Genomic DNA, 26,373 nt, shown 5'->3' on the forward strand with positions numbered 1-26,373 from the left:
AAACATTAATAATAAGTTGACTATATGTAGAGCACATTCGAAGGAGGATTAGTTAAACTAACCTTACCTAATTAAAAATATCTTGACGTTCAATATTAAGTTTAATGTTATGTTTATTATTTATTGTTTTCGAATCACTTTATTGGTTTACAAGCAACACAAATTCTAATGCTGATATAATGCATTTGCAAATATTATGAATATTATTGATTTAAACCTATTGTTTTACAAACTGCGAGTAAATATATTTTCGTACAGGTTGTCGTATATACCTATGTAATAATATCGATTTTATCATTGAATAGATTATAATTGTTATTGATTGTTTACCACAACATTCTTTAAATTTTTTTTTTAATTCTAAAGGCTTTTTATTAATACTCGCAGATTAATAAATAATAATAGCTAAAATGCTTACAATATTAATTGGTTTTATTATTTAACTTTTGAGCATTTACACGATATATTGGGAATTTACTATATGTATGTATAACTTCGAAATTTACGAAGTAACGAAAGAAAATTAGTTTTCGACTCTATTAAACGAATTTTATAATTAAAAATTATTTTTGGGAATACAAAATTAATTTCTTAGTAAGATTTAGTTTTAAACTGGAAATTCACAATTTAATTAACCTTTTCCCTTTGGAAGGCAGATAAGAACATTAAGCCACCGATAGAGGGTCAAAGTTCGATAAGAAAATCTGATGGATAAGGCCATAAAGAACATAGAGCGGAAACTAGAAAAAAACTCAAACAAAAAATTACTCAAAATAAGCACACATACGCGTGTTGTTTTTGTTTTCACATAGTTTTTTCTACTAATACATTCTCACCACTTAGGTTTCTGACAACTGAGTTAGGTCTTTGACAGGAGAGTTTCCGCTTTATGTCTATTCTCTATGGATAAGGCCATAGTTTTCGCTGAACATTTAAGTAATGTGTTCCAAAAAACCCACAACAAACAATTTTGTATTAGGGGAGTTACCTATTCGCATAGAAACAGACTCAGAAATAATCAATGTTAGTGTAGAAGATGATTAAACAAAATTTCTTTATAAACCTTTTTACTGATTTTTTCCATTATTATGCGTTAAGTTGTTTTGTTAAAAATACTATCTGTATTTTTTTTTCGAAATCGACTTATTTTATTAATGGTTATCTTATATTTTCTTTAGTTCTATTGTTAAAAATCTTCTTAAATTTAAACATGCGTTAAATGGAATATAAAATTAAAACGCAACCTGCAGAAAACTTAATAAACCTTTAATGTCGTAGTAGCAACATCAAACATCTTGCAATTATTTTTTTTTCTTGGACCAGCACTCAGGGGATGACCCCTACTCATGCAAAGCATTGTGTTGGATCTAGGAAAATAGGTTATGGGAGGGAGGATAGAGGGAGTAGTGTTTGTGGACATTAGATTTGAATTTTCCTATATTGAAAGTGACAGGAAAGACTTCAGGAGGAAGATTATTCCACATACGGACAGTACGGCTAAAGAACGAATTTCCTATGTAATGTGTTGTGCGATCCACTGTCCAGTCGACAACGAATTGGTGAGCCCTTGCCGAAGAACGTGTGTTGCGTAAAAAACTACGGGTTTCGGGAACAAGTTCCCTAATTTCTGCAGAGCACATACCATTGTAGTATCGGTAGAACAGTGAAACACAACCCACATTGCGACGATGTTCCAGTGAGTCAATAGAGCTGGATACCCTACTGTCACCGATAAGCACCTTCGCTCTCTCCTGTAAGCGGTCGAGTAACTCCAAAATAGACTTCGAAGCACCGGCCCACACATGAGAGTTGTATTCCATTTTAGGTCGGATATAAGTGGTGTAAATAGTAAGGAGATCAGATGGAGTGAAGTAAGAGCTTCTGATTCCTTAATATTTACACCACCCATGAAAACAGATGGAGCAACATGATCTGCTGTGCGTTTGTGTGTTAACATTAGGGATGCCAATCCCGAAATCCCGATCCCGAAAATCCCGGGATTTTTCGGGATCGGGATTTCCCGAATCCCGGGATTTGTGAAAAAGAATCCCGGGATTTTTCGGGATTAACAAATCCCGAAATATTATGAGATTTTTGATATTTTAGGAAGATTTTTGAAGCACCCAAAATACTTAGAAAGCTAAATTTCAGCATATTTTTTATAATACTAATCTCGCTTCAAATCCAAACTCAGACAGATTTTTTCATTTGATTCGGAGAGCAGCACTTCTCCCTTGCATTAACAGGCTTTTACACAATTTACACTTTTACGAAATTTATGTTCAAGTTATTTTCTAAAGGGGACTAGTGGCAAATGTAGCCCGATTTCCGCAGTACTTTGCAGTATAATTTCAGAGTATTTACAACTTATTTTGTGCAAAATTTTATAAGGATTGCCGCATAATCAAGATATTTATGACTGCTCAAACAGTACTCCGGGGGACAATTGTATGGAGCTAGGGGAAATCATGGACCATTTTATTTTAATTTAACGCATTAGTTTTTGATTTGTTATGTTTTTACTTAAATATATTAATGATATAATAGTTTTTATTGTTGAATTTGATGTTTTTGACGTTTAACTAAAATCCCGAAGTCCCGAAATCCCGAAGTCCCGAAATCCCGAAAAATCCCGGGATCCCGAAAAATCCCGGGGTCCCGAAAAATCCCGGGATCCCGGGATTTACATTTCTAAAATCCCGAATCCCGGGATTTGTAAAACCCAGTCCCGTTTGGCATCCCTAGTTAACATACAACATTGAGTCTTGCGTGCGTTGAAATCGACTCTATTCGCAGAACCCCATTCAGAGATTGTCACAAGATCTTGGTTAAGCGTATCATTCATGTTTTGCCTCATTACCACAATCTCCGACAGGCTTGGTCTATAATTGAATGCATATGAATGGCAAATGTTGCTGTCATCTGCAAAAGAGGAGATAGGATTGGAAGTTTGACGTAGAAGGTTGTTTATAAAGATAAGAAATAGAGTAGGAGAAAGAACGGAGCCTTGCGGTACCCCTGAATTGATCTTGAACTCGTTTGATGAGATTCCATCTATAACAACTCGTATAGTGCGATCTCTGAGAAAACTCGATATAAATCGAGATAAGCTATTACCGACACCAAAAGCAATAAGTTTTGCTAAAAGCGCACCATGCCATACTCTATCAAACGCTTTAGAAATATCCAGAGCCACCACTTTACTTTCGCCAAAACGGTGTATGGAACGACACCATTTTTCCGATAGGAAGGCTAGCATGTCTCCCGTAGAGCGTCCTCTACGAAATCCATACAGCCGGTCACTGAGTAAATTGTTGGACTCTAAATATTTCACAAGATGGTAGTTAACCATACTCTCCATGACTTTGGAAAGTGCAGAACAAATTGCTATTGGGCGATAATTTTCAGGGTTGTTATCCTCTCCCTTTTTAGGAAATGGCGTTACATTAGCAACCTTCCAACATACTGGAAATTTGCCGGCACGGTATAAAGTGCTGAAAAGGTTGGTAATGGACGAGCTAGCGTCGAAGAGCACTGCTTCAAGACCAGTGCTCGTATACTATCAGGCCCAGGAGACTTATTTATGTCGAGATCCGCTAATTTACCATTTATGGCGAACGCTCTCTTATTTGAAGAGTTTGCATTACCTTGATCATTGTTAGGTTATCATCATACAATATTTGTCAGCTTCTTTCTACACTGCTGTGATCTTTCCTGCGTTCTGAGAAAGTAAACAGATTTCATCAGTGTAATCGAGGTCCAGCAGAATTCAACCTATGAAATTCTTCTAAATTTATATTTCCTCGAGTACAGGGGATTATTGTGTACTACGATTGGAAAGAAAACATTTTCGAAACTCAATGTATTAAACATACAAATTCGAATGATTTTATTTTCGAAACGAGTTACAAAATAACTCCCCATTCGAATAGTTTTACTGTTAAAATTTAATTAATTCGGTCATAATTACAAATTTTAAATAAACTGTAAAAAAAAAGGTTTTCAACTGTTTTGGTGAAAAAATTCGGATTTTTAAGCATTGGAACATAGGGTAGATGTAGAGGCCCACATTTTATGGCCGACACATCAACAAAATTCATTAATGTACATGTACATTTTGTTGTTGCAAGAGTCAGGATTTCGACAGCCGACTTAGGTTTTTTTCATTTTAATCCAATTCTCCCCATTTGCTATTATGGATAATTATAAAAGTTTTAGTAAAATAAGTGCTAAATTTGTGCGAGCAAAAAAAGAAATTGACTAGATTTGTAAATTTATTTATTAAAAATGAGATTCTATGTGCATATGGGCAATTCCATATCTTCGTACGTAACATTTGTACGCCTATAGAGTGGAATAGAATTTGCAAAAATAACAGTATCTGAAATAATTTGGTCTTTATGTTCCATTCAGAGGGTACTATATTTTAAAATAATAAAAAGTTCTTTCGAAACATTGTTGTCCAAAATATCGAGCGAAAGAAGGTAATATCGTACATGACATAAAACGGAAGTAATTTTGAGGTACATGTAAAAACATGCGAAAATTTTCGAATCGTGAGAGGCGTTAAGTTTTCTTTTAATTTCTTACACTAAACGAAATATTTTTCCTTTACAATCCGTCACATTTAAATAAAAACAATCTTTGGTTGTTTTTATAATAAATAAAATGTAATATCATATGTTATATTTTGGAAATCAAAACACAAACGAAGAAATAGGATCGTTTTAAAAATGTAACATACCCGAGATGTTCTACTTTGAGGATTCCTGGCCGTTCCCCTGGTGGGCCCATGAGGTCCGAATTCAAAACTTAAATTCGAAAAATTCTCTGTGCTCATGTCACATTTAGTTACACATTTATTTCCCTTTTTTTCTATACCACTGCGCGTTTCGCTTTTTTAATGCTCGGTACTGTATGCATATATTATTCTATGGTTGTGAATATGTTTAAAATGTACTTTGGTATTTGTTTAGTTTTTAGTTGATATTTATTGGATCAGATCTACGTACGATATTCGTTTACATATACATTAATGTGGCTCTAAAAGTTCTGGGTTTTTTCGACTAAAATTAAAACTTACATCTTCTTAAGATGTCATTTAATAAAATTGTTGCCCTAGCACTAGCTAGTTATTAGTTTTAACAGTATATATATTGAATATGTAAATTGAAAAATTGTTCGAATAACTCTAAACAAATCTAAAAGATTTTAAGTTTTCTACGACATTTTGTTCGTATTTGTATAAGGCTGAATATGAAAATCTTTTCCTATGATCCAACTACTAACGACTGGCTAAAATTGTTTACAAAATGCTATTTAATATAAAGGAAACTTTTTGTTTTAGAAATTGACTCCTTTCTTGGCTCTATTCAAACGGAGCCACCTTAATGTATATGCGATTTATGTTTGTGTATATTAAGTCCATATTTACATTGGAGTTGCAACCGTTTAAAGTACACAGTAGAAAACGCCAAAACATACTCGTATTCCAGTATATGTGCATATACTATTCATTATAAGAAATATTGCTGATTTAGGTATAATAATTACAAAAAAATCATAACAAAATATTCCAAAAACAAAATAGCTTATTAAAAAATAAAGAAAAATAAGAAACATAAAGCTTAAATAAAAAAAAGAGTTACAAAAAGCAAATCACGCTATGAACATGTGACTATGAACCAATAACATGTATTTTCCACTGGTACAAAAAGGAAAATAGCTAAGTTTATGAGGAAATGACATTATAATTAAGGGAAGGTTTGAAATATTTTGAATATAAGAACTTACCTGTAGGCTAAATTCATGCATTTGAAGAGTTTCGTTAGCGACGTTTCAATTTCCAAATGGGAGGTGATTAAACCATGCGTTTCAGTATTGCCATATCGATTTTGTTGGGCCATGTTGCGGGGCACATATAATTGTACCTCCGTGCAGGTATTGGGTTCATCGTCTGCTTTCGATAGACTGGGATCTTCGGGATCCAACATTTTTATTTCACTATCATCGAGATCATCTTGTGCTTCTTCGGCCTCAAATGTCGAGACCATAAATTGACCAGAATGTATTGATTCCCTCTCAGCTTTACCGGAATTCGAGGTCACCGAAGAGTTGGAATCATTTGAAAAGTTATTGGGTGCCGACAGCGTAAAACCACCCGAAGAAGGGCTGGTTGAAGTAGACGCTGCTGCCACAGCTGAACCGGACGAGCTATTAGTATTCAGGCCCATTATATTGGTGGCAGGCGAGCGTGGATAGTTGTTGTATTTATTCGACATATTTAACATTATGCTCGTTGGTTATTGTCTCAATTGTTTAATAATATTTTAGCACTACGCTACCGTTTTGTAAATTTGTTCTGTACACACGGTTGTAGTTGACGCGCGCGTAAAACACACAATGAAATAAATGTTTATCGGCAGTTAATTTTGAAGTTTTCTATTATTTTAAGAATTTATTAAACTGTATTTGTTTGTGTATGTGTATGTGTCTGCGTCGAATTAATTATCAAGACTTTTTTATCATTATCACCATCATCACAATCACAGTCACAATCATTTTCACTGTAATTATTATTGTTATTGTTATAAAACATTTAAAAGTGATAAGAAATGTAATAAACTATTCCCACTATTATTACGATTATATTTATTATTATTTTTATTTATATTTATATTAATGTTGTTGTAGTTGTAGTTGTTAAGATTTAAAGTCAATTTCAAAAGATTGTTTTGCTCTGAAAATATACACGAAAAAGATAAATTTTTACAATCGTTAATACTCGTACTATCACAGTTTATTGTTTCGAATTGCAGTGACTGCGACGGAGACAATGACAAATACGAAAGTTTACAACAATTGTTTGTGGGTTTTATCATTAGCGTTGTTATTATTGCTGTCGTGGTTTTAGTTGATGTTGTTATTGCTGCTGGCGATGATATCTTTTCCATTTCACAATCAACACTAAACGTTAACGTTTTTAACAGGCAACATTAACTTTGGATTTCTTCTTCAATTTTAAATTTTTAATTTCTCTATTTTTTGCACTTTTTTTGTTTTATTATTAAACGTTTTTGTTGTTGTTATTAAATTTTAATTCTCTCTCTTTGTTCTTTATTTGGTTATTTGTTATTTGTTTTGTTTTTTTAATTTTAATTAGCTTTTATAAGGTGGTCTCTTATAATTGGTCTCTCGTATACTTTGATTGTTTTTGTTATTGACCAAACACAATTTGAATTTGTTATCAGTTCATTGTTGTTTTTGTTTTTATTATTTTCATTTATCAGGGTGTGTGTGTGTGTGTGAGAGAGTTTTTTCTTTTTAGAAAAGAGTCATGACGATTGTATGCTTCACCTATAAGATTGATTTGAGAAAATGTAGAAATGTAAAGTAGCAGCACAATAACAATAATAATGAGTTTATTAATCAGTTATAATTTCATAAAGTGTAAAAACAAATATTTATAATTGTACATCTATTATACATTTATAAGTAGGTCCGTTCGTTTTCGTAAATATTAGATTTTACTGGTTTGGATACGTTTATTCGAAAATACAGTGTTTACGTCAATCTGCACACCCAATAATCACAAAGTCAAACGTGTGACAAAAATATGTTACATATTTTCATTTAATTTAGCAGAATCTTGAATCGACATCAAAAAATGCTCAATGAGTGTTATTTTTAATTTTATTCATTCATAACTAGGGTTTCGAATTAGGATTTAGAAATTCCCGAAAAATTTTTGTCGTTTTATTTCGGGAATTATTTCACAAAATTTCCACTTAAAGTTGCAGTATTATTACTGCACAAGTAAAACTGATTGGTTGTGATTTGATGCCAATATTCGGAATTCGGTCAAAATTTGGCTGGATACTGAAACTTTTATAAAGGTTATAGAATTTTAAAAGCGAAACAAGTTTTGAGTATAATTTATAGAAAACAATAAACGTAATTGTATTGTAAAATGTCTAAGTAAAATCTGTTCCCTCAGAAAACTTTTCAGTTCAAAATGAAAAAAACATGTAAGAGAGCTATATTCGGCTGAGCCGAATCTTTTAGGTAAACAAAATTTTTTTTTAAAAAACTTTTTCTGAATTGTTATTTTAATATTTTTTAAATTTAAAATGTTTTTTAATTTAAAAAATTTTTTTTTTTGGTGAAAAAAATAGGTCAAAAATCGTGTGGACCGATTTTGATGATTTTAAATAGGAAACTTCTCGAAAGCACGTCTGACAGAATTATTGAAGATTTGGATCCCGAAGATATCTGGGTTCTTCAGAAAATTGATTTCAACAGATAGACAGACATACGGCCAGACAGGCCGACAGACAGACATGACTAAATCGACTGCGCTATCTATAAGGATCCAGAATATATATACTTTATAGGGTCGGAAATTACAAACGGAATGACAAACATATATACCCTTCTCACGAAGGTGAAGGGTATAAAAATAATATTAAAGGAGTCCACAATGTATAATGGTTGTTGCATGGCAACTAAAAATGAGCGGAAAGAGTTGTGCATCTCTTGGCATTATCGGAGCCACAAGTAGCGCACCACAAGCGGACATGGATATCATTCTGCATTTTCTGCCCATTGAGGAGTACGTAATGGGAATGACAACAAGAGATTTATTCAGGCTGTTTAGCCAACTTTACTGAAGTAGGCACAGGTACATGTCTCTACATTGTGAATACCGACACTAGAATATCGTTCAGGCAGAGATACTGGCTATTCTGAAACCCATAGATATCTTGAGAGACACCTGGGGAAATAAGGTGACTTTCTACCATCTGAATGGTCATAGACTCAAATTGAAGCTGGTACATGACTGTAAAACAGCCTTAGCTAATGGACCACATCGAGGTACTACAGTATTGGGAACCAGGTTACAGTAATATTGAAGGAAACACAATTGAGGACGAGCAAGCGATGCAAGAATCGGAAATATCCTTAGAACGAAGAAACCACCAATCAGCCATTATCACAAGTAGACTATGCAAGGACGAAGAGGAATTAGAAACCGTGGATCATATTATTGGCCATTATCCGGGACTAAAACGCCACAGATTTAGGTGGTTAGGTCGACAATTAAATGAGGGATTAGATTGTTGGGGACTGTTCGACTTCATTAAAGTGTTGGGGTGGCTTTTTGGTAGTTAATCATGTTAGACTACAGAGGCAGTACTTGTCATTATTTTCCAGGCCTAGCTTTAATTAACTTTGGCATAAATGAAAGCACAATCGATCGATAGGTCTTTGAGTGGAAGTGTACTTTTTGTAAACTACAGTTCTAAATTAACATAACTTACTCGTTTGAAAACTACTTTCTATGTATCCAAAAAACAGAACCTTTCTTATTTATGTTTAGCTTATTTTGGTATTAAAAAAGCTTCCGGGATAAAACAGAATTTTTTATTTGATTTTGTCTTAATTTAGTATTAAACAAGAATGTATGGTCGGTCAAGCCCCTACACAAAGTAAATGAGAAAAAACATTTTGTCGTTAATGATTTTTGGAATAGGGGCTTATATGGTAGCAATGACTATTTATGGACCGACCGCCATGAAATTAGGTCTATATGGAAGTTATTTCTGAGTTTTATGCTCGAAATATGTATGTAATTGTCGTTGTAATGAGATATAAATGACAAAAATTAGTTAAAAAATTTTAAAGTTATTAAAAATTCGCCAGACTGTTAACAAATTTAATTTGAAATTAGTAATTGTCCACGTATAACCTCTATTATGCTTACAACTGAGTGACTAACGTACGGCATAGCTAGATTATCTAATAATTGTTAAAGAACAAATCTATTTGGATTCAAAATTCAAGTAATTACTAAACTTTAAATAAAAAAGCAGTAAACAATCTTAAAACAACTAAAATATTGTTTTCGCTGTATTCCATTTACTTTTTCAATAAATACATTCTAAAACACATTCTAAATAATATTTTCATTAAAATATTTTCAATTTTCCCATATGTGGCAACGATTTTTTTATTTACAAAAATAAAATTTCAAAAAACTCCAATATACTTCAAAAAATATCTTGTGAGAGAGAAGTGGTGTTACCATGTATTTTAGTATCATGATTATAATGATCAGGGCAACCAAAAATAAGCAATATCATATTTTTTGCTGTGCGTCGTATAAACATATGAGTTAGTTTTATATCCGTTTCAGACAATTTTAAGAATTTTGGCATCGATTTGTTAGTGCATATTTTTGCATATTTTGCTCTTTACTGCATATTTTAGCATATTTTGCGTTTTATAGCATATTTTTGCATATTTAACTCATAATTGCATATTTTTGTTGCATATTTTCTTTTATTTTTCATTATTTTATTTTCCTGATATAATTTTATTGTTTGTTTTGTAATTTTTCATTTCTATATTTTACTATTTTGTTGAGGTCCAATGATAATTGGTCTAAGCTACTTAAATACAAAAATAAAGTACCCATAATCGACTATCTTCAAAGAATTTTCGTTGACTTAAGGGTGCTTAGTTTCCATATATTTCAATTAAATTAAAAATATACACACACAAATATTAAAATTTAACAAATAGTAAAAATACGTCAAAAATTAAAAGAAAATTACTTCATAACAAATTTTTGGATACATTTTAAAGAAGGAATTTAAGGCAGCTTGAGACAGTTATGTTTGGGCATTAATAGTTTACCACTAATGTAAAATTGAATAGATATTCAACAGATGTTCAGAATATTAAGATCCATCGAAAATTTCGCGTTCAAAACCCATTGATATACATATGGGGGATTTCATGTCAAGTGAACCAACTTTTGAAATCGATGTCTTCCGATCGGGATGAAATTTGCACCAAGGTTAGCTCTATTGGATAGTAACTCAGACACAATTTTTCAACAACATCGGTCGAGAACTCTCTGAGTTATAGGGGGTAAAATTTTGACAATTTGGTCAAACAGGGGTTTTTTCTTATCCATGTAACTTATTACCTATTGTTCTTAGCAAAATGTGTTCCAAATAGTATAGATAGCTATTTCTTCGATCTTTCGAAAAAAAATATTTAAAAAAAAAAATAAAAAATTTTTAATATTTTTTTTCCGAAATCAAAAACTTTTTTGACTTTTTTTTAAAATACGCTATTTTTTTTTATTTTTTTTTTTTTCTTAAAATAAAGTTTAGATATTTTCCTTGAACACCTACTTGGTCGCTTAGTGGGATGCGAGTGGGATATCTATCAAAATAAATATTTTGTAACTCAAAACATAAAATTTTTGACTTTTTTTGCAAAATCAAAAACTTTGTTGACTTTTTTTTTTCAAAATGGACCCTTTTTTAATCTTTTTTTTTAGGTCAAACAAAAGCTTAGATATTATCCTTGAAGACCCTTTTGGTCGCTTAGTGGGATGCGAGTGGGATATCTATCAAAATAAATATTTTTTAACTCAAGACTTACAATTTTTGACTTTTTTTTTTGCAAATACGATTTTTTTTCCAAATGGGCCTTTTTTTAAAATTTTTTTTGTAGTCAAAAGAAAGCTTAGGTCCATTCCTTTAAGATATTTTTAGTCCCTTAGTGGGATGCGAGTAGGATATCTATCAAAATAAATATTTTGTAACGCAAGACATACAATTTTTTAATTTTTTTTTGCAAAATCAAAATTTTTTTCCAATATGGGCCCTTTTTTAATTTTTTTTTTTTGCTCAAAAGAAAGCCTAGGTCCATTCCTTTAAGATATTTTTAGTCCCTTAGTGGGATGCGAGTGGGATATCTATCAAAATAAATGTTTTAACACAAAAATTGTATGTCTTGAGTTACAAAACATTTATTTTGATATATATCCCACTCGCATCCCACTAAGCGATCAAAACCATCTTAAAGGAATAGGCCTAAGCTTTCTTTATAGCAAAAAAAAAAATTACAAAAAGGGCCCATTTTAAAAAAAAGTCAAAAAAGTTTTTGATTTTGCCAAAAAATCAAAAATTGTATATCTTGAGTTACAAAATATTTATTTTGATAGATATCCCACTCGTATCCCACTAAGGGACCTAAAATATCTTAAAGGAATGGACCTAAGCTTTCTTTTGACTAAAAAAAAATTTTTAAAAAAGGGCCCATTTTGAAAAAAAATTCGAATTTGCAAAAAAAAAGTCAATAATTGAATGTCTTGAGTTACAACATTTTTATTTTAATAGATATCCTACTCACATCTTCCTAAGTGACAAAATAGGTCTTAAAGGAAAAGACCTAAGCTTTCTTTTGAGCAAAAAAAAATTTTAAAAAAAAGTCCCATATTGGAAAAAAATTTCGATTTTGCAAAAAAAAATTAAAAAATTGTATGTCTTGCGTTACAAAATATTTATTTTGATAGATATCCCACTCGCATCCCACTAAGGGACTAAAAATATCTTAAAGGAATGGACCTAGGCTTTCTTTTGAGCAAAAAAAAAAATTAAAAAAGGGCCCATATTGGAAAAAAATTTTGATTTTGCAAAAAAAAATTAAAAAATTGTATGTCTTGCGTTACAAAATATTTATTTTGATAGATATCCTACTCGCATCCCACTAAGGGACTAAAAATATCTTAAAGGAATGGACCTAAGCTTTCTTTTGACTACAAAAAAAATTTTAAAAAAAAGGCCCATTTGGAAAAAAAATCGTATTTGCAAAAAAAAAGTCAAAAATTGTAAGTCTTGAGTTAAAAAATATTTATTTTGATAGATATCCCACTCGCATCCCACTAAGCGACCAAAAGGGTCTTCAAGGATAATATCTAAGCTTTTGTTTGACCTAAAAAAAAAGATTAAAAAAGGGTCCATTTTGAAAAAAAAAAGTCAACAAAGTTTTTGATTTTGCAAAAAAAGTCAAAAATTTTATGTTTTGAGTTACAAAATATTTATTTTGATAGATATCCCACTCGCATCCCACTAAGCGACCAAGTAGGTGTTCAAGGAAAATATCTAAACTTTATTTTAAGAAAAAAAAAAAATAAAAAAAAATAGCGTATTTTAAAAAAAAGTCAAAAAAGTTTTTGATTTCGGAAAAAAAATATTAAAAATTTTTTATTTTTTTTTTTAAATATTTTTTTTCGAAAGATCGAAGAAATAGCTATCTATACTATTTGGAACACATTTTGCTAAGAACAATAGGTAATAAGTTACATGGATAAGAAAAAACCCCTGTTTGACCAAATTGTCAAAATTTTACCCCCTATAACTCAGAGAGTTCTCGACCGATGTTGTTGAAAAATTGTGTCTGAGTTACTATCCAATAGAGCTAACCTTGGTGCAAATTTCATCCCGATCGGAAGACATCGATTTCAAAAGTTGGTTCACTTGACATGAAATCCCCCATATATATTTACATAACTTGTAAAAAAAAGTTATTAAGAAATCATTAAAAAACAATATACGTGGATATCGATAGACGATACAATTGATAAGAAAGGAAGTCCCAATGATAATACTTGAATAAAAAGTTTTTTTATATTTTTTTAATTGCAGTCATTCCACTATTGTAAGGCTTTTTTATAATTCTATTTAAATTTTAGAAGCCGTATTCAGATATTAATCTAGATATATGATGAATGCTCCAAAATCCATTGCAATTTTTACCATAAAATTACACAGGCTATTCATAGAGTTTTTGAAACATTATTTAAATGGTAAAAAAGTTTTTAAAGCTTCATATAGAATAGAAACATTTCGAGAAATTGATTGGGTACATCCTCAGTAGGGATCCTATAAACATTGGGACACATGGATTGAGAAAGTAAAATATTATGCCACTAATTACCAAAAAAAAAGTTTGAAGTATTAGGCAGTTTAAAAGATGAGACAAATCAATTGATTAAGATTGTCTAAGAAACTCGGAAATCTAAAACAAAGATTTAGTTTAAAAATTTTAAAACTTAAGTAAACAGTAAAACAACTGAATTGAATCAAACTATTTTCATGTAGTGCCAAATTCACTAAAATCGAAATTTAATCCTATAATAACCAATTTTAATTTATGAGCTCAATATTTTATTTACTTCATATATATTTTTTTTAATGAAATTTTGAAATCAAACAATAACCAACTATTTTTAAGTGCATATTTTTTATATTTTAATAGCTTATTTTTCATTTTTAAGTGCATATTTTATGCGCATAAAACACTTTTTTTAGAGCATATTTTTGGTTGCCCTGATAATGATGTTAATACAGCAAAACAAAATTGGCGTTTTTTTTTGACATTTCTAACTTAACTGGCCATTAATACACTGCTAAACCTAGATAATAAACTAAATAAACAATAAGTGAAAAACAAAAATTTAGTTTCAGCTATGTTTAATCAAAGAATGTAGATTATCTTCATCCCATAAACTAAGTATAAAGGAGCCAAAAGTTATAGCAGTTAAAAAAAATAATTTTTAAATTTAATATTTTATGATAATAAAAGTAACAGCACAATAAAGAATTACATTAGTTTTAAGAATTAAAATCAAAATATCTACGGCCGTATCTACACGGAAAAATTAGCCACTCTGTATATATAGCACACAACAATCAGCTAACTAGCAGACCGATTAAGCTAAGCTGAGAGTTAGCAAACAGTTTATTTATAATGCACTTTTTTCTTTCAATAAATAATTTGAAAATCAACTCGGTAGAGTATGATGCATTAACAACTATTTAAAAAAAATCAACTCTGATGTATTTGTTGATATTTCTATTTAAGTTTTTTCCCTCAAATCATAAAAAGACGAACAAAAAGTAGAATTAATTTAATTTTGTTCCCATAAAAAACTTTTATAATATGTTTCACGTTTATTTACAAATTTACGTTGACACAAAACAGCTGCTGTTTAAATACTTATCAAATCTTTGATTGTTCGTTAATATGCGTTTAGAGAGTTGATAAGAAAGAAATACATTATAAATAACCCGTATGTTAAACCCATGCTTAATTTTGGTTATAAATACGGCTACTAGCATTTAATATTACATGTATTCCAAAAATTTTAATAGCGATAAACAGATATTTAAGGTTTTTAAAAGTATTTTGAATTTACTTAAATAAATATAAGCTAAAACAGTGATTCCCTAGTCGATTAAAATTTTAAAAGAAATTATAAAGAGATGCTTTTTTACAAGGATTTTTATTTTTTATTAATTAAATCTGTCATTTGCAAATTTTTAAGGGTTGCCTCGATTTTAGGACAAACTTTTTTAAAAGTTTTTTTAATAATTTTACGAAGAAACTTGCAAGTGCCTCAGCAAAATGTGTTGGTATATTTTCGGTTTTTAAAGCAAACAAACTCTGTTACTAATGTGGGCACATCAGTTATTAATACATAAATTATACGAAGCATAAAAGGAGTGAGATCGGAAAAATCTTAACATACATACATGTTAATAAAAAAAGAAACCTACAGATTTGATTTTTATTTGATTGAATTATTACAACTTACAAAAAATATTATTTTTATAGTTGTAATCAATAGTTATTAATTTATGAACCCTTTTCGGAAACCCTTCCATTAAAGTTTTTATAGTACTTTCTGTCACTTTGTTTGAACTGGAAGTCAAACAAAGTGAGTTTAAAATCTACCACACTTTTGGACATCTTTTTTGTGCTCTTCAATATCTATCCACTGGCCTTAGCTCCAGGCAGTTTTGAGGGTTTGCTAACCGGACTTCTTTCCTACCGGATATGTTGAGAGCTCTTTTGAAAATGCTTTATATTTATTGGCTTTGTAAACTATCATGTGGACAAAACATCTTAATAATATCTTTAAGAACTCAAAAACTGCAATTTTTCTGTTTGAAATAAATATATGTATGTATAACTGTTTGATAACAGAAATTATACCTAATTAATCAAATAATTCAGAATAAATGACCAAATTTTTCCGCTGTGACTGAAAAATTTAGTTAGGCTCACAAAAAATCCGTTATTTTAATCGTAATTCTTCATGTCAATTGATTTTCTTTAAGTAGAATCGAAAAAATCTAGGTTATAATCGAATGATACGATTATTAACAAATCACAACGAGTCTTTTTTATATAAGCAGTATTAATACATACTGTAACTTTAAGAATAAAACTTAAAAAGAAATTCCCTAAATTTCTAAAAAATATTAACTTGAATTGCAGTGAAAATTTTCCTGTTTAGGAACCCTAAATGGAAATTGTCTAAATAATTACAAATTTTAATTTTATTACAACGTTCTCAATATATTCCTTAAATTAAGACTTACTTTCAAATATTATATAAAAGTATTGAAAATTAGAATAGAATTTATCTTTGAAGAAGTCGTTAAATTTAGGGTAAACATCGACAAATCGTCATTTTGGACCCTAAAAATCTTTAAAATGACAATAAATCGTCAAATATAGCAACCGCGCTGACAAGCCTTCTTACAGAACATATTCTTTTTCTCTTAAACTAGATTAGTCTTTTTTCGAACAACGTTAATTTCTTAAGAGAAAATTAAATTAAACTATATTATCATGATTAAAAAAATTGTTATCTAAATATATTTAGCAATAATATTATAAATAAATAATTAGCAAAATATGTTAATTGTTCGAAATTATAGGGAAGAATAAAAAAAAGTAGATAAATAATATAAGATATGATGTTAAAGAAAACAAAACAAAAGAAGAATAATAATAAATACAAATCAGCTGTCCTTTCACCCACGATAAAAAGAAAAAGAGGGGCAATGACATAAAGTAACAAATAGAATAAAATATAAAAAAATGTACTAGCACGACAAGTATCTAGCTAGCATATCGTTTTGTTCGTTCCTCATTGTAGTTTGTATTTCAGATATTTTTATATATTTTTTTTACAATACACACAAAGTGGGCTCGTCGTTGGCTGGTGTATTATTTTATTTTTTTCTACATACACACCGAGTCGTAAACATTTTTTCCGCGATTGTTATTGTTTTGCTTATTATTAGTAAGACATGTTAAATTAGTTTGTTATTTTATTCGTACGAGTACGTATTTTTGTTTTCGCATTTGAATAGACAAACGGCTTATAAATGTGACTTTCATTATTGTTGTTTCATTTGGCCGCACAAGCTTCTATATTGTCAACAGCACCAACAATATCGTGTAATCGAAATTTATTGGAAATATGTTGTTGTAAATAATAAATATAAATACATAGTTTATTAATTGATAACAGCTGCAGAAACTTTGAGCTTATTCAATTCCACAACGGGATATACGTAGATACTTTTCAGATTGATTCCTTTTTTAGGAAATCATTGAAGATGTTTTGAAATCATGAGATTTTTTTATTTTTGAATTTTGATATAGGAAATTTTTTCTATACTTCTTTTGTTAATATTCTCACTCAGAATTGAATAAATTTTGTATGTGCTTTTGATAGAGGGCAGGCAATATAAATTTGTATATAAAACGTAACAATTTACTGACGTCGACACAAAAATTGTTGATGATGGTGGTGGTGGACGGACTGCCTCACTTGCTTAGACCGTTTGACATATAAATAAGTGGGTCCAATAACTTGTATCTATCTACCTATTAGTTTATTATATTGTTTTTATTATTATTAATTTTATCATTATTCTCATGTATTTCCTTTTATTGTTTGTGTATTCTTATTATTATTAAAATATACACACTACACATACAAACACAATCATTAATCTTGACACTTGGTTGTTTGTTTCTGGCCTTTGACCATTCCTCTTTATTTCGAATTTAACACTTTGTTTTTATTTTATTTCTTATTTCTCTCCACTCTTCATAATTCACTTCATTTTTACCTTTTTTGTTCACGTAATTGTTAATATTTTTATTTCTGTCTGATATGCTGATTACGTTTATACATTTCGTTTGTTTATGTGAATTTAATAAAGATTTCACTCGTTAAATATTTTTCCATTATTATTTTATCAGCACAAGTAGTAAAATAATTTGTAAATTGTAAAAAAAAGGAAAACATCGAGAATTCTACAAATGCGATGTTTTTGTGTCTTATATGACAGCTAGGTGCTGCCAAGTTAATGTTTAAAAGTAATAGGTTACCAGACAATAGCTAATGTGAATAAATTATCTGTGGTAAAAAGTATAGAAAATATGAGGCATTCCATAACAAAACGCCATTCACAAATGCCTCAATCTTGAAATTATTTAATAACGGAGGGTTATCGTCGCACAGTCTTGTAGCGTTTCATTAGGTTTCTGCACTCTACCACGCAATTCCATTCGGTATATTTCTTTCATGTGTTCTCCACCGAGCGTCATATGAAATAGTACCACAGAATATACAGAAGTGTCAAATTTGACGTTTAAAAAACGCCAAATCAGATGTTAAGGCAGTTCTCATAAAAAGAGATAGCAATATATTTTGTACTACAATATCAGTGATGTGTTAAAGCAAAACGCTATATACAACACGAATTTGGTAGACAAAGAAATGTCAACAAAACAAACAAATAAATTTGTAAGACAATTTTTTCGTGAAAAGGGCAGTTACTAAAAATGAAACAAATATAGAACTATATTATTTTCTGTCTCGTGACGCCTCTGTATACTTTGTGATAGTGCTGAAGTGGCCACGCAATGAGCGTCGTCGCTTAGTAGTATTTCATGGTTTAATTTTTTGACGATAGCGCTCATTGCGTGACTTCGCCTTACGTTGTAGAGCATCCATTGTCATCGTAACTATTTCCGTTACTTATTGGTACGCTTTCAAGAACTATTGCTGCGTTTCCTTTCAAGGCCAAAATCAATTGTATAGCTTTTTCTTCTTTGCATCAAACTAGAACTTGAACACATTAAAAGGTGTGCTGCCATCAAAACTAGGCGCTAGATTATAGTGTCCAAAAAACCGGCAAATTTAAAAAACCAGTTTCCGGTTTAAAGCCTAGTACTCTGTTCATATTTGCGAAAAATTATTTTCATGCGAAAAATTTTACATGCTGTTTGACAGCTAGCTGTTGGTTTTAATTTCGTGCGAAAAAAAAGTGCTGCGTATGTTATTTCCTGTGGAAAAATAAGGTTGCCAGATGTATTTCACATGTTTTCCACAATAAAAACAGAGTACTGCTTTTGCGAAATTATTTCGCATATATTCAACGGTATCGGTTTTTGTCTTCAAAAAACCAGTTTACTTGTTCATATAAAATTTTTATTTAATATGAAAAAGGTCTCCTTAAATTTTTTTTTATTTGTGAACGCTAATATGAAATGTGTTAAGAATTGTGTACTAAATCTTCGGAAATTTTGAATTTTTGAATCCTTAAGTCTCTATCTGTATGCAATTATTTTATATCTTTTACGAAATATTGTCAAATACCATAACTTTCTAAAAAATAAATCAATATTTTTAAAAATGCTATCAAAGTTTTTCATAAATATGTTTGAATGAGCTTTAGAAAATATATTTCATTAAAAATGGTTAACCGTCTTATGTATATTATTAGTACATACGTATTCATAAAAAAATTTTAAATTTAAACAACATTTTAAAATCAAATTTCGTATGGAATTTTTGCTTTAAAACATTGTTTAAATTTAGTCCACTCAAAGCAATCGTTCGCTATAGAGAAACAGCACATAAATAATGTGAATTAAATATTAATGAGAATAAAATTTAGATATTTTGATAATACATACTTAGTTTCAAATTTTAAAGATACCTGAATCAGGTATGTGATGAAAAACGATTTAGATACAAAAACGATTTGAAAACGACAAAAGGTGTGATGTGTTTATTTGAATCGTTTTGTCATATTAGTTTCAAATTCGAATTTGTTTAAAAGGTAATTTATCAAAATTAAATTTTCACTTTAATTAAGGTAAACAAATGGAGAGTTGCTTATTTTGTTGTTTTTTGGTTATAATAATGATACGGAATGAAACAAAAATTTAATATCAAATCAATCGAAATTCATCACACCTAAATCGTTTTTGAAATTGATTTCAGTTTTGAAAACGATCGTTTTTCATCACATGCCTGATTAAGTTTTAAGTAATTAATTAAGTAAAAATTGTTTTTTAGATAGTAGATAATTTTAAGAATATTTCGTTAATTTAAGAATAAAGTTTTTTCTTTTAGTTATTATTTAGTTTAAGCATTAAAGTATTTTAGTTAATGGTTAGATTAAGAAGTTAGTTTAAGGATTAAATTATTTTTTATAATGGTTAGTTTAAGAAGTATCAGGTAATTGATGGACAAATTTAGTAGTTTTTATAAAAGACCCTTATGATGACCTTTTATTATAGATCGAGACCGTTTAGGAATTCTCTTGCTGATGAGCGACGTAAAAGAACATTTAAAGTTGCTGGAACTAATCTTATATGATAGCGTCGTACAATTATTAATATGGGCATTTCATGGGGCCACGAACGGACGTTCGTGATGTCCAAAGAATATAGAAAAAAAATCTTTTCCTAGCATTTTTTTTGCGATTCGATAGCATTTTAGTAGCTCTATGTTTAATGCAATGGATTCCATCGACTTTACGTTTTCATAATGATAGTTATTAGGGTATTCAATTAATCGGGTTTCTGGTTTAATCGGTTAATCGAGCAAATAATTAATCGAGGTTTAGATTTATTCGGTTAATAATCGGTTAATTTAAATTGAATATACAACAACGAATTTTGTGTACAAAAACATAAAAAACAGCTTATAAGGTATTTGTGATCATTTCTGTAAACATATCGCCTATTTGCTGCAACAACGTCATAACTCAAAATCCGTGTTTTATGAACTGAGTAATACAAAATATGCGCTGTTTTATAATCCTTCATAGTTTCATTAGTTTTCAAAAAAATCAATTATTTTTTGTGTGAGAGTGTTTTTTTTTTTTGTTGTCACATCAAAATTAAAATTCATGTTTTCTCGTATATTTGATAAATAAAAATTTGGGTTAAATACAGATTAGAAAGATATTAACATCTACTATTTATATTTCTGAAATCGCATGAGTTGTTGAAAATTTATTTAAGAAATAGTAAAATGTTATAAAATATTCAAAGACGTTTTTCTCAAAACAACTTTTTTTATATTATGACGTTGTTGCAGCAAATGAGCGATGTGTGAGTTTTTTAGGGTTTTAGTGAGATCTTCTGAAATAATTATACCCTTCACCTTCGTGAGAAGGGTATATATAAGTTTGTCATTCCGTTTGTAATTTCTACATTTTTCATTTCCGACCCTATAAAGTATATATATTCTGGATCCTTAGCCACGTCCGTCTGTCTGTCTGTTAAAATCAATTTTCTGAAGACCCCAGATATTTTCGGGATCCAAATCTTCAATAATTCTGTCAGACATGCTTTCGAGAATTTTGCTATTTAAAATCAGCAAAATCGGTCCACAAATGGCTGAGATATGAGGAAAAAACCAAGACAACCTCGATTTCTGACCTATATCTGGATTACTAAGACATTAATATAGACAATATGGATATCTAATGATAGATATTTCAAAGACATTTGCAACGACGTATATAAGACCATAGTAATATAGACCTACAATGGGTCAAAATCGGAAAAAATTTAAAATAACAATCGAAAATTTTTTTTTTCCAAAAAATGAAAAAAACAACATGAAAAAAAATTAAATTTTGTTTACCTAAAAATATTTAAAATTTTGAAGTATAATTTGGTGAAGGGTATATAAGATTCGGCACATCCGAATAGCACTCTTACTTGTTTTTTTATAAAAAGATTATAATTTAAACGATTTTTTTCTTTAAATTTAATAAAACTTTTCTTGGGAAAAAACTATCGCTGATTGTATATGTTGGAGAAATAAGAAGCATGATAAAGAATATTCCTTTTTATATTGCTTTAGATTTTGATTAATTTAATAGTTTCGTTTAGTTATGATTAAAGACTCAATTCAAAAAAACAGTTTCGTTTATACATGTAAATACAAACAAAGTTTCAAATACATGTAAATTAAATATGTCAGTTGTTATACGGCAAATCTTCTGGCCCTGACAATATTCCTTCGGAACTTCTCAAATATGGCGCGCCGATATTAGCAACAAAACTACATCCAATTATAAAAGAGGTGTGGGACACAAACCAGATGCCGACGTCATGGAAAGAAGGTGTCGTAATTACGATTCCAAAGAAGGGCGATTTAAGTGAATGCAAGAACTGGAGGGGCATTACCCTATTAAATGCTATCTCCAAGCTAATGGCAACGATTCTACTAGAACGCATTCAACCATCAGTAGAATCCAGGGACCGTAACAATTATGACATTTATAATAAAAATCACAACATAATTGTTATTTTCTGATTTTTATTTTTGTTGTCAGAAATAATTGTTATTTTTGATTTTTATTTTTTTTGTCAGGAATTTGTCAGACTTTGAGTTTTATTTTTTTTTGTCAGGAATATTTGTCAAACTTTGAGTTTTATTTTTTTTGTCAGGAATATTTGTCAGACTTTGATTTTTATTTTTTTTTGTCAGAAATAATTGTTATTTTTTGATTTTTATTTTTTTTGTCAGATCAAGGGTATATATAAGTTTGTCATTCCGTTTATAATTTCTACATTTTTCATTTGCGACCCCACAAAGTATATATATTCTGGATCGTTATAGATAGCGAAGTCGATATCGCCATGTCCGTCTATTGAAATCAACTGTATGTTGAAATCAACTTTCCGTAGCCCCCAAATAACTTACAAACATGATTGATACGTCAATATATCGGGAATTCTTCCGGCTCGGTTGCCATTTAAAATCGAGAAAATCGGCCCACAAATGGCTGAGATAACGGGACAACCTCGATTTTTGGCCTATTTTTGATCTATATCTGGATAACTAAGTCATTAATATAAGCATTTTTTTTACCAAAAAATTTTTTTGGTAAAAAAAAGAAAAATGTAGAAATTACAAACGGAATGACAAACTTATATATACCCATGCCACTCACAGTGAAGGGTATAAAAATCAAAGTCTGACAAATATATCTGACAAAAAAAATAAAAATCAAAAAATAACAATTATTTCTGACAAAAAAAAATAAAAATCAAAGTCTGACAAATATTCCTGACAAAAAAAAATAAAACTCAAATTTTGACAAATATTCCTGACAAAAAAAATAAAACTCAAAGTCCGACAAATATTCCTGACAAAAAAAAATAAAAATCAAAAATAACAATTATTTCTGACAAAAAAAATAAAAATCAAGAATTTAATAAGCATGTTATTTTATGAAATTATAGTTGAAAACAATCAAAATGGTATGCTTGACTTGACTCTCCGATATTATCCTGTGATGGCTTTTTTCCTTAGAAATTTCAAGAATAATTATTATTTTCGGTCCCTGGTAGAATCTATACTGCGCAATGAACAAGCAGGATTCCGTACTGGTAGATCCTGTGCTGACCACATTAATTCTCTACGTATCATCATTGAACAGTCCAAGGAATACAACACACACCTTTACCTTCTTTTTGTTGACTTTGAAAGAGCCTTTGACACAGTATCAAGGGTTCACTTGTGGGATACACTTTCTTCTAAAGGTATTCCCAATAAAATTGTTATGCTCATCCGAGAACTATATAACGAGTCCACGAGTCGAGTACGTTTTAATGGTAACACCAGTGTACCATTTTCTTCCTCTGCTGGAGTGAAACAAGGCTGTATTCTATCACCTACATTATTTCTTCTGCTTCTTGACAGTGTACTTGAGCAAACCAATATCGAAGCCCCAAATGGCATACAGTGGAACATGGCTAAATGACATAGATTATGCCGACGACATTTGCCTAATGGCACACCGCTTCGATGATATAGAAGCTAAATTAAAACAACTTTCTGTAAATGCGAAGAAGATCGGTTTGAAAATTAATTTAAAAAAGACAAAGCTTATGCGTATAGGCACAACTTCAATCACGACGCTAAAACTGGAAAATATCGTAATACAAGATGTGGAATCATTTAACTATCTTGGAAGCGTAACAAAAGATGGCGGCACTACTGATGATATACAGGCGCGAATAAATAAAGCAAGAGTTGCATTTCAATCATTGCATAAGGTATGGAGAACCAACACCATCAGTAGGAAAACAAAACTACGGCTCTTTGACTGCAGTGTAAAGTCTGTGCTGTTGTATGGCTCTACTACATGGGGAATAACACAGTCCAATTTAAAGAAACTTCAAGGTTTTATAAACCGATGCTTGCGCCGGATTCTTTGTATTTTCTGGCCAAACACCATATCAACGGAAGACCTCTTAAGACTTACAAACAACACACCAATAGAACACGAAATAATGAAGCGAAAATGGACATGGATTGGCCACATTTTAAGAAGACCTGAAGATGATATCACCCGATCAGCACTTCAATGGAACCCTCATGGTCATCGTAGACCTGGAAGACCACGCACTACGTGGATAAGAGCGGTTAAACAAGAATTTAATACTGTTAATAAGTCATGGAACCAAATTAAGTATCTTACCAGGGATCGAAGAAAATGGAAGGAAATTGTAAATGCCCTATGTTCAACATGAACTTTTATTTTTTTATATTACATATACATATGTATTTATATGATTATTTTAAAATAAATAAAGGACATATATATATATATACATACTCACTAATCATGATTATTGGATGTTCAAAAAATATCTAATTTTAATTTGTATTTCAATTGAAATGGAAAAATAAATACAAAAATTAGTTTAAAGTGCAAAAAAAAGGAATTTCGGTTAATCGACACAAATTAATCGGTTTATTTGTTATTTGAAAATAGGCAATTTCAAATTATTCGAACAGTTAACCGTCCAAAATTAATCGGTTAACCGATTAACGGTTAATCGATTGAATACCCTAATAGTTATAAACATGTGGTAACGAACGTACGCAAAATAGAAGTCAACTTTAGCTGACAGTAGTGAAATGAAAAAATCAGCGAAATGGAACGGAATATTTAAAAACGATTAATTTATTTTAAAAGTGTACTAATTAGGTCTCTATCCGGTATTTACACAATAAAATATCTCTATGGGTTTTTGTTTAATTGGCTTAAGTACCGGTCGCGCACGTACGGGTTGTGAAAGTACGATTTTTCCATATGTTTTTTTTATTATTAGTTGTGTTCCCGTAGTCCCCTTTTACAATTCAGAAATTGAAAGGCAGACATTTTTCTCATTCTCTTTTGAACTAACCTAAACCTGTGTAAAACACACTCTACCTCTTCAACCCCTTGCCCACAAACTTCGTCTGTCTGCCTTTCAATTTCTGCATTGTAAAAGGGGACGTACTTGATAATTTGAAATAATTTGTACAAATTATCACTGGAAGTTACGGGATTCCGTTCGTTTACTTTTAAAGACTTGTAACGAGAGAGCAAGAGAGTGTTAAAAGTGACAGTTCGTAGATAGAGAACATGATATTTTTTACTGGACATTTTTTGTCTAGTAAAAAATATCAACATGAAAAATATGTTTAAAACTAATTGTTGCAAATGTAAACAAAACAAAAAAGTTGAAAATTAACACAATTTACAAGTCTTGCAAAGAAAAGAAGTAAAATAACACAAAACAAACGTTTTAAATTGATTTATAATAAAATACAACTTATTTTTACAAATTGTTGTTCGCGTACTTTTTTGGATATTTTTTTAGATTGAGAGTAAATGTTTTTTTACGCTCTAAATTAAAGTTACTGGATAATTTTTACTGGAAAGTACGCGAACACACTTATTATCACCATGCTTTCTCTCATAAATATCTTCAAATTTCCTTAACAAACAAGAAAGAAAGTATGGTCGGTCAAGAACGACCATATAATACCCTACACTAAGTAACATTTTTCTTTTAAAAATTCAATAATTTATATTCGTGAGTAATTTTCGAAGTGGGCCTTATATGGGAGCTATGACTAATTATTGACCAATCATCATGAAATTAGGTCGTGTGATTTATGTCTTTATGAAGTGTAGTGTGTACCAATATTTTTAGGATATTTATGCACGTTAAAGTGCATCGGGTCTTATATAGGAGCTAATACTAAGTATGGACCGATCATAATAAAATTTGGTGACATAAATTCGGTATATATAAAACTTATTTGGAACGAAATTTGTGTATATTCCTATATAAAATAAACATTAATGACCGATAAAGTCCAATTTCGTAGGGACATTTGTATGGAGGCTATAAGAAATAATGGACCAATTTCAGCCAGTTTGAATAGGTTCGTTCTTGGGTCGAAAAAATTATATGCACCAAATTGTATCGCAATATCTTCAAAATTGCGACCTGTACTTTGCGCGCAATGCTTACATGGACATACAGCCAGACGGACGGACGAACATCGTTTCAGATCGACTCAGAAAGTTATTCTGAGTCACAGAAAAT

General features: G+C 30.2%; 1 protein-coding gene across 2 annotated transcripts in view; it reads right to left on the reverse strand.

The window, feature by feature from the left end:
• Positions 1–17,989, reverse strand: part of Mondo (mondo) — a 97,538-nt gene extending 79,549 nt beyond the window's left edge. Inside the window, exons 1-2 of one of the 2 annotated variants that reach the window (XM_065502392.1) lie at positions 17,796–17,989; positions 5,794–7,356 (exon numbers count right to left, since the gene is read on the reverse strand). In XM_065502392.1, the coding sequence (XP_065358464.1) occupies positions 5,794–6,290 (497 nt within the window). In that variant the 5' untranslated portion in view covers positions 6,291–7,356; positions 17,796–17,989. Of the gene's footprint in view, positions 1–5,793; positions 7,357–17,660 lie in introns of both variants that reach the window. The other variant, XM_065502391.1, reaches the window with a different exon arrangement.
• Positions 17,990–26,373: the final 8,384 nt, after the last annotated feature.

This window comes from Calliphora vicina, chromosome 2 (genome assembly GCF_958450345.1).
Source record: "Calliphora vicina chromosome 2, idCalVici1.1, whole genome shotgun sequence".
Classification (NCBI taxonomy): Eukaryota; Metazoa; Arthropoda; class Insecta; order Diptera; family Calliphoridae; genus Calliphora; species Calliphora vicina.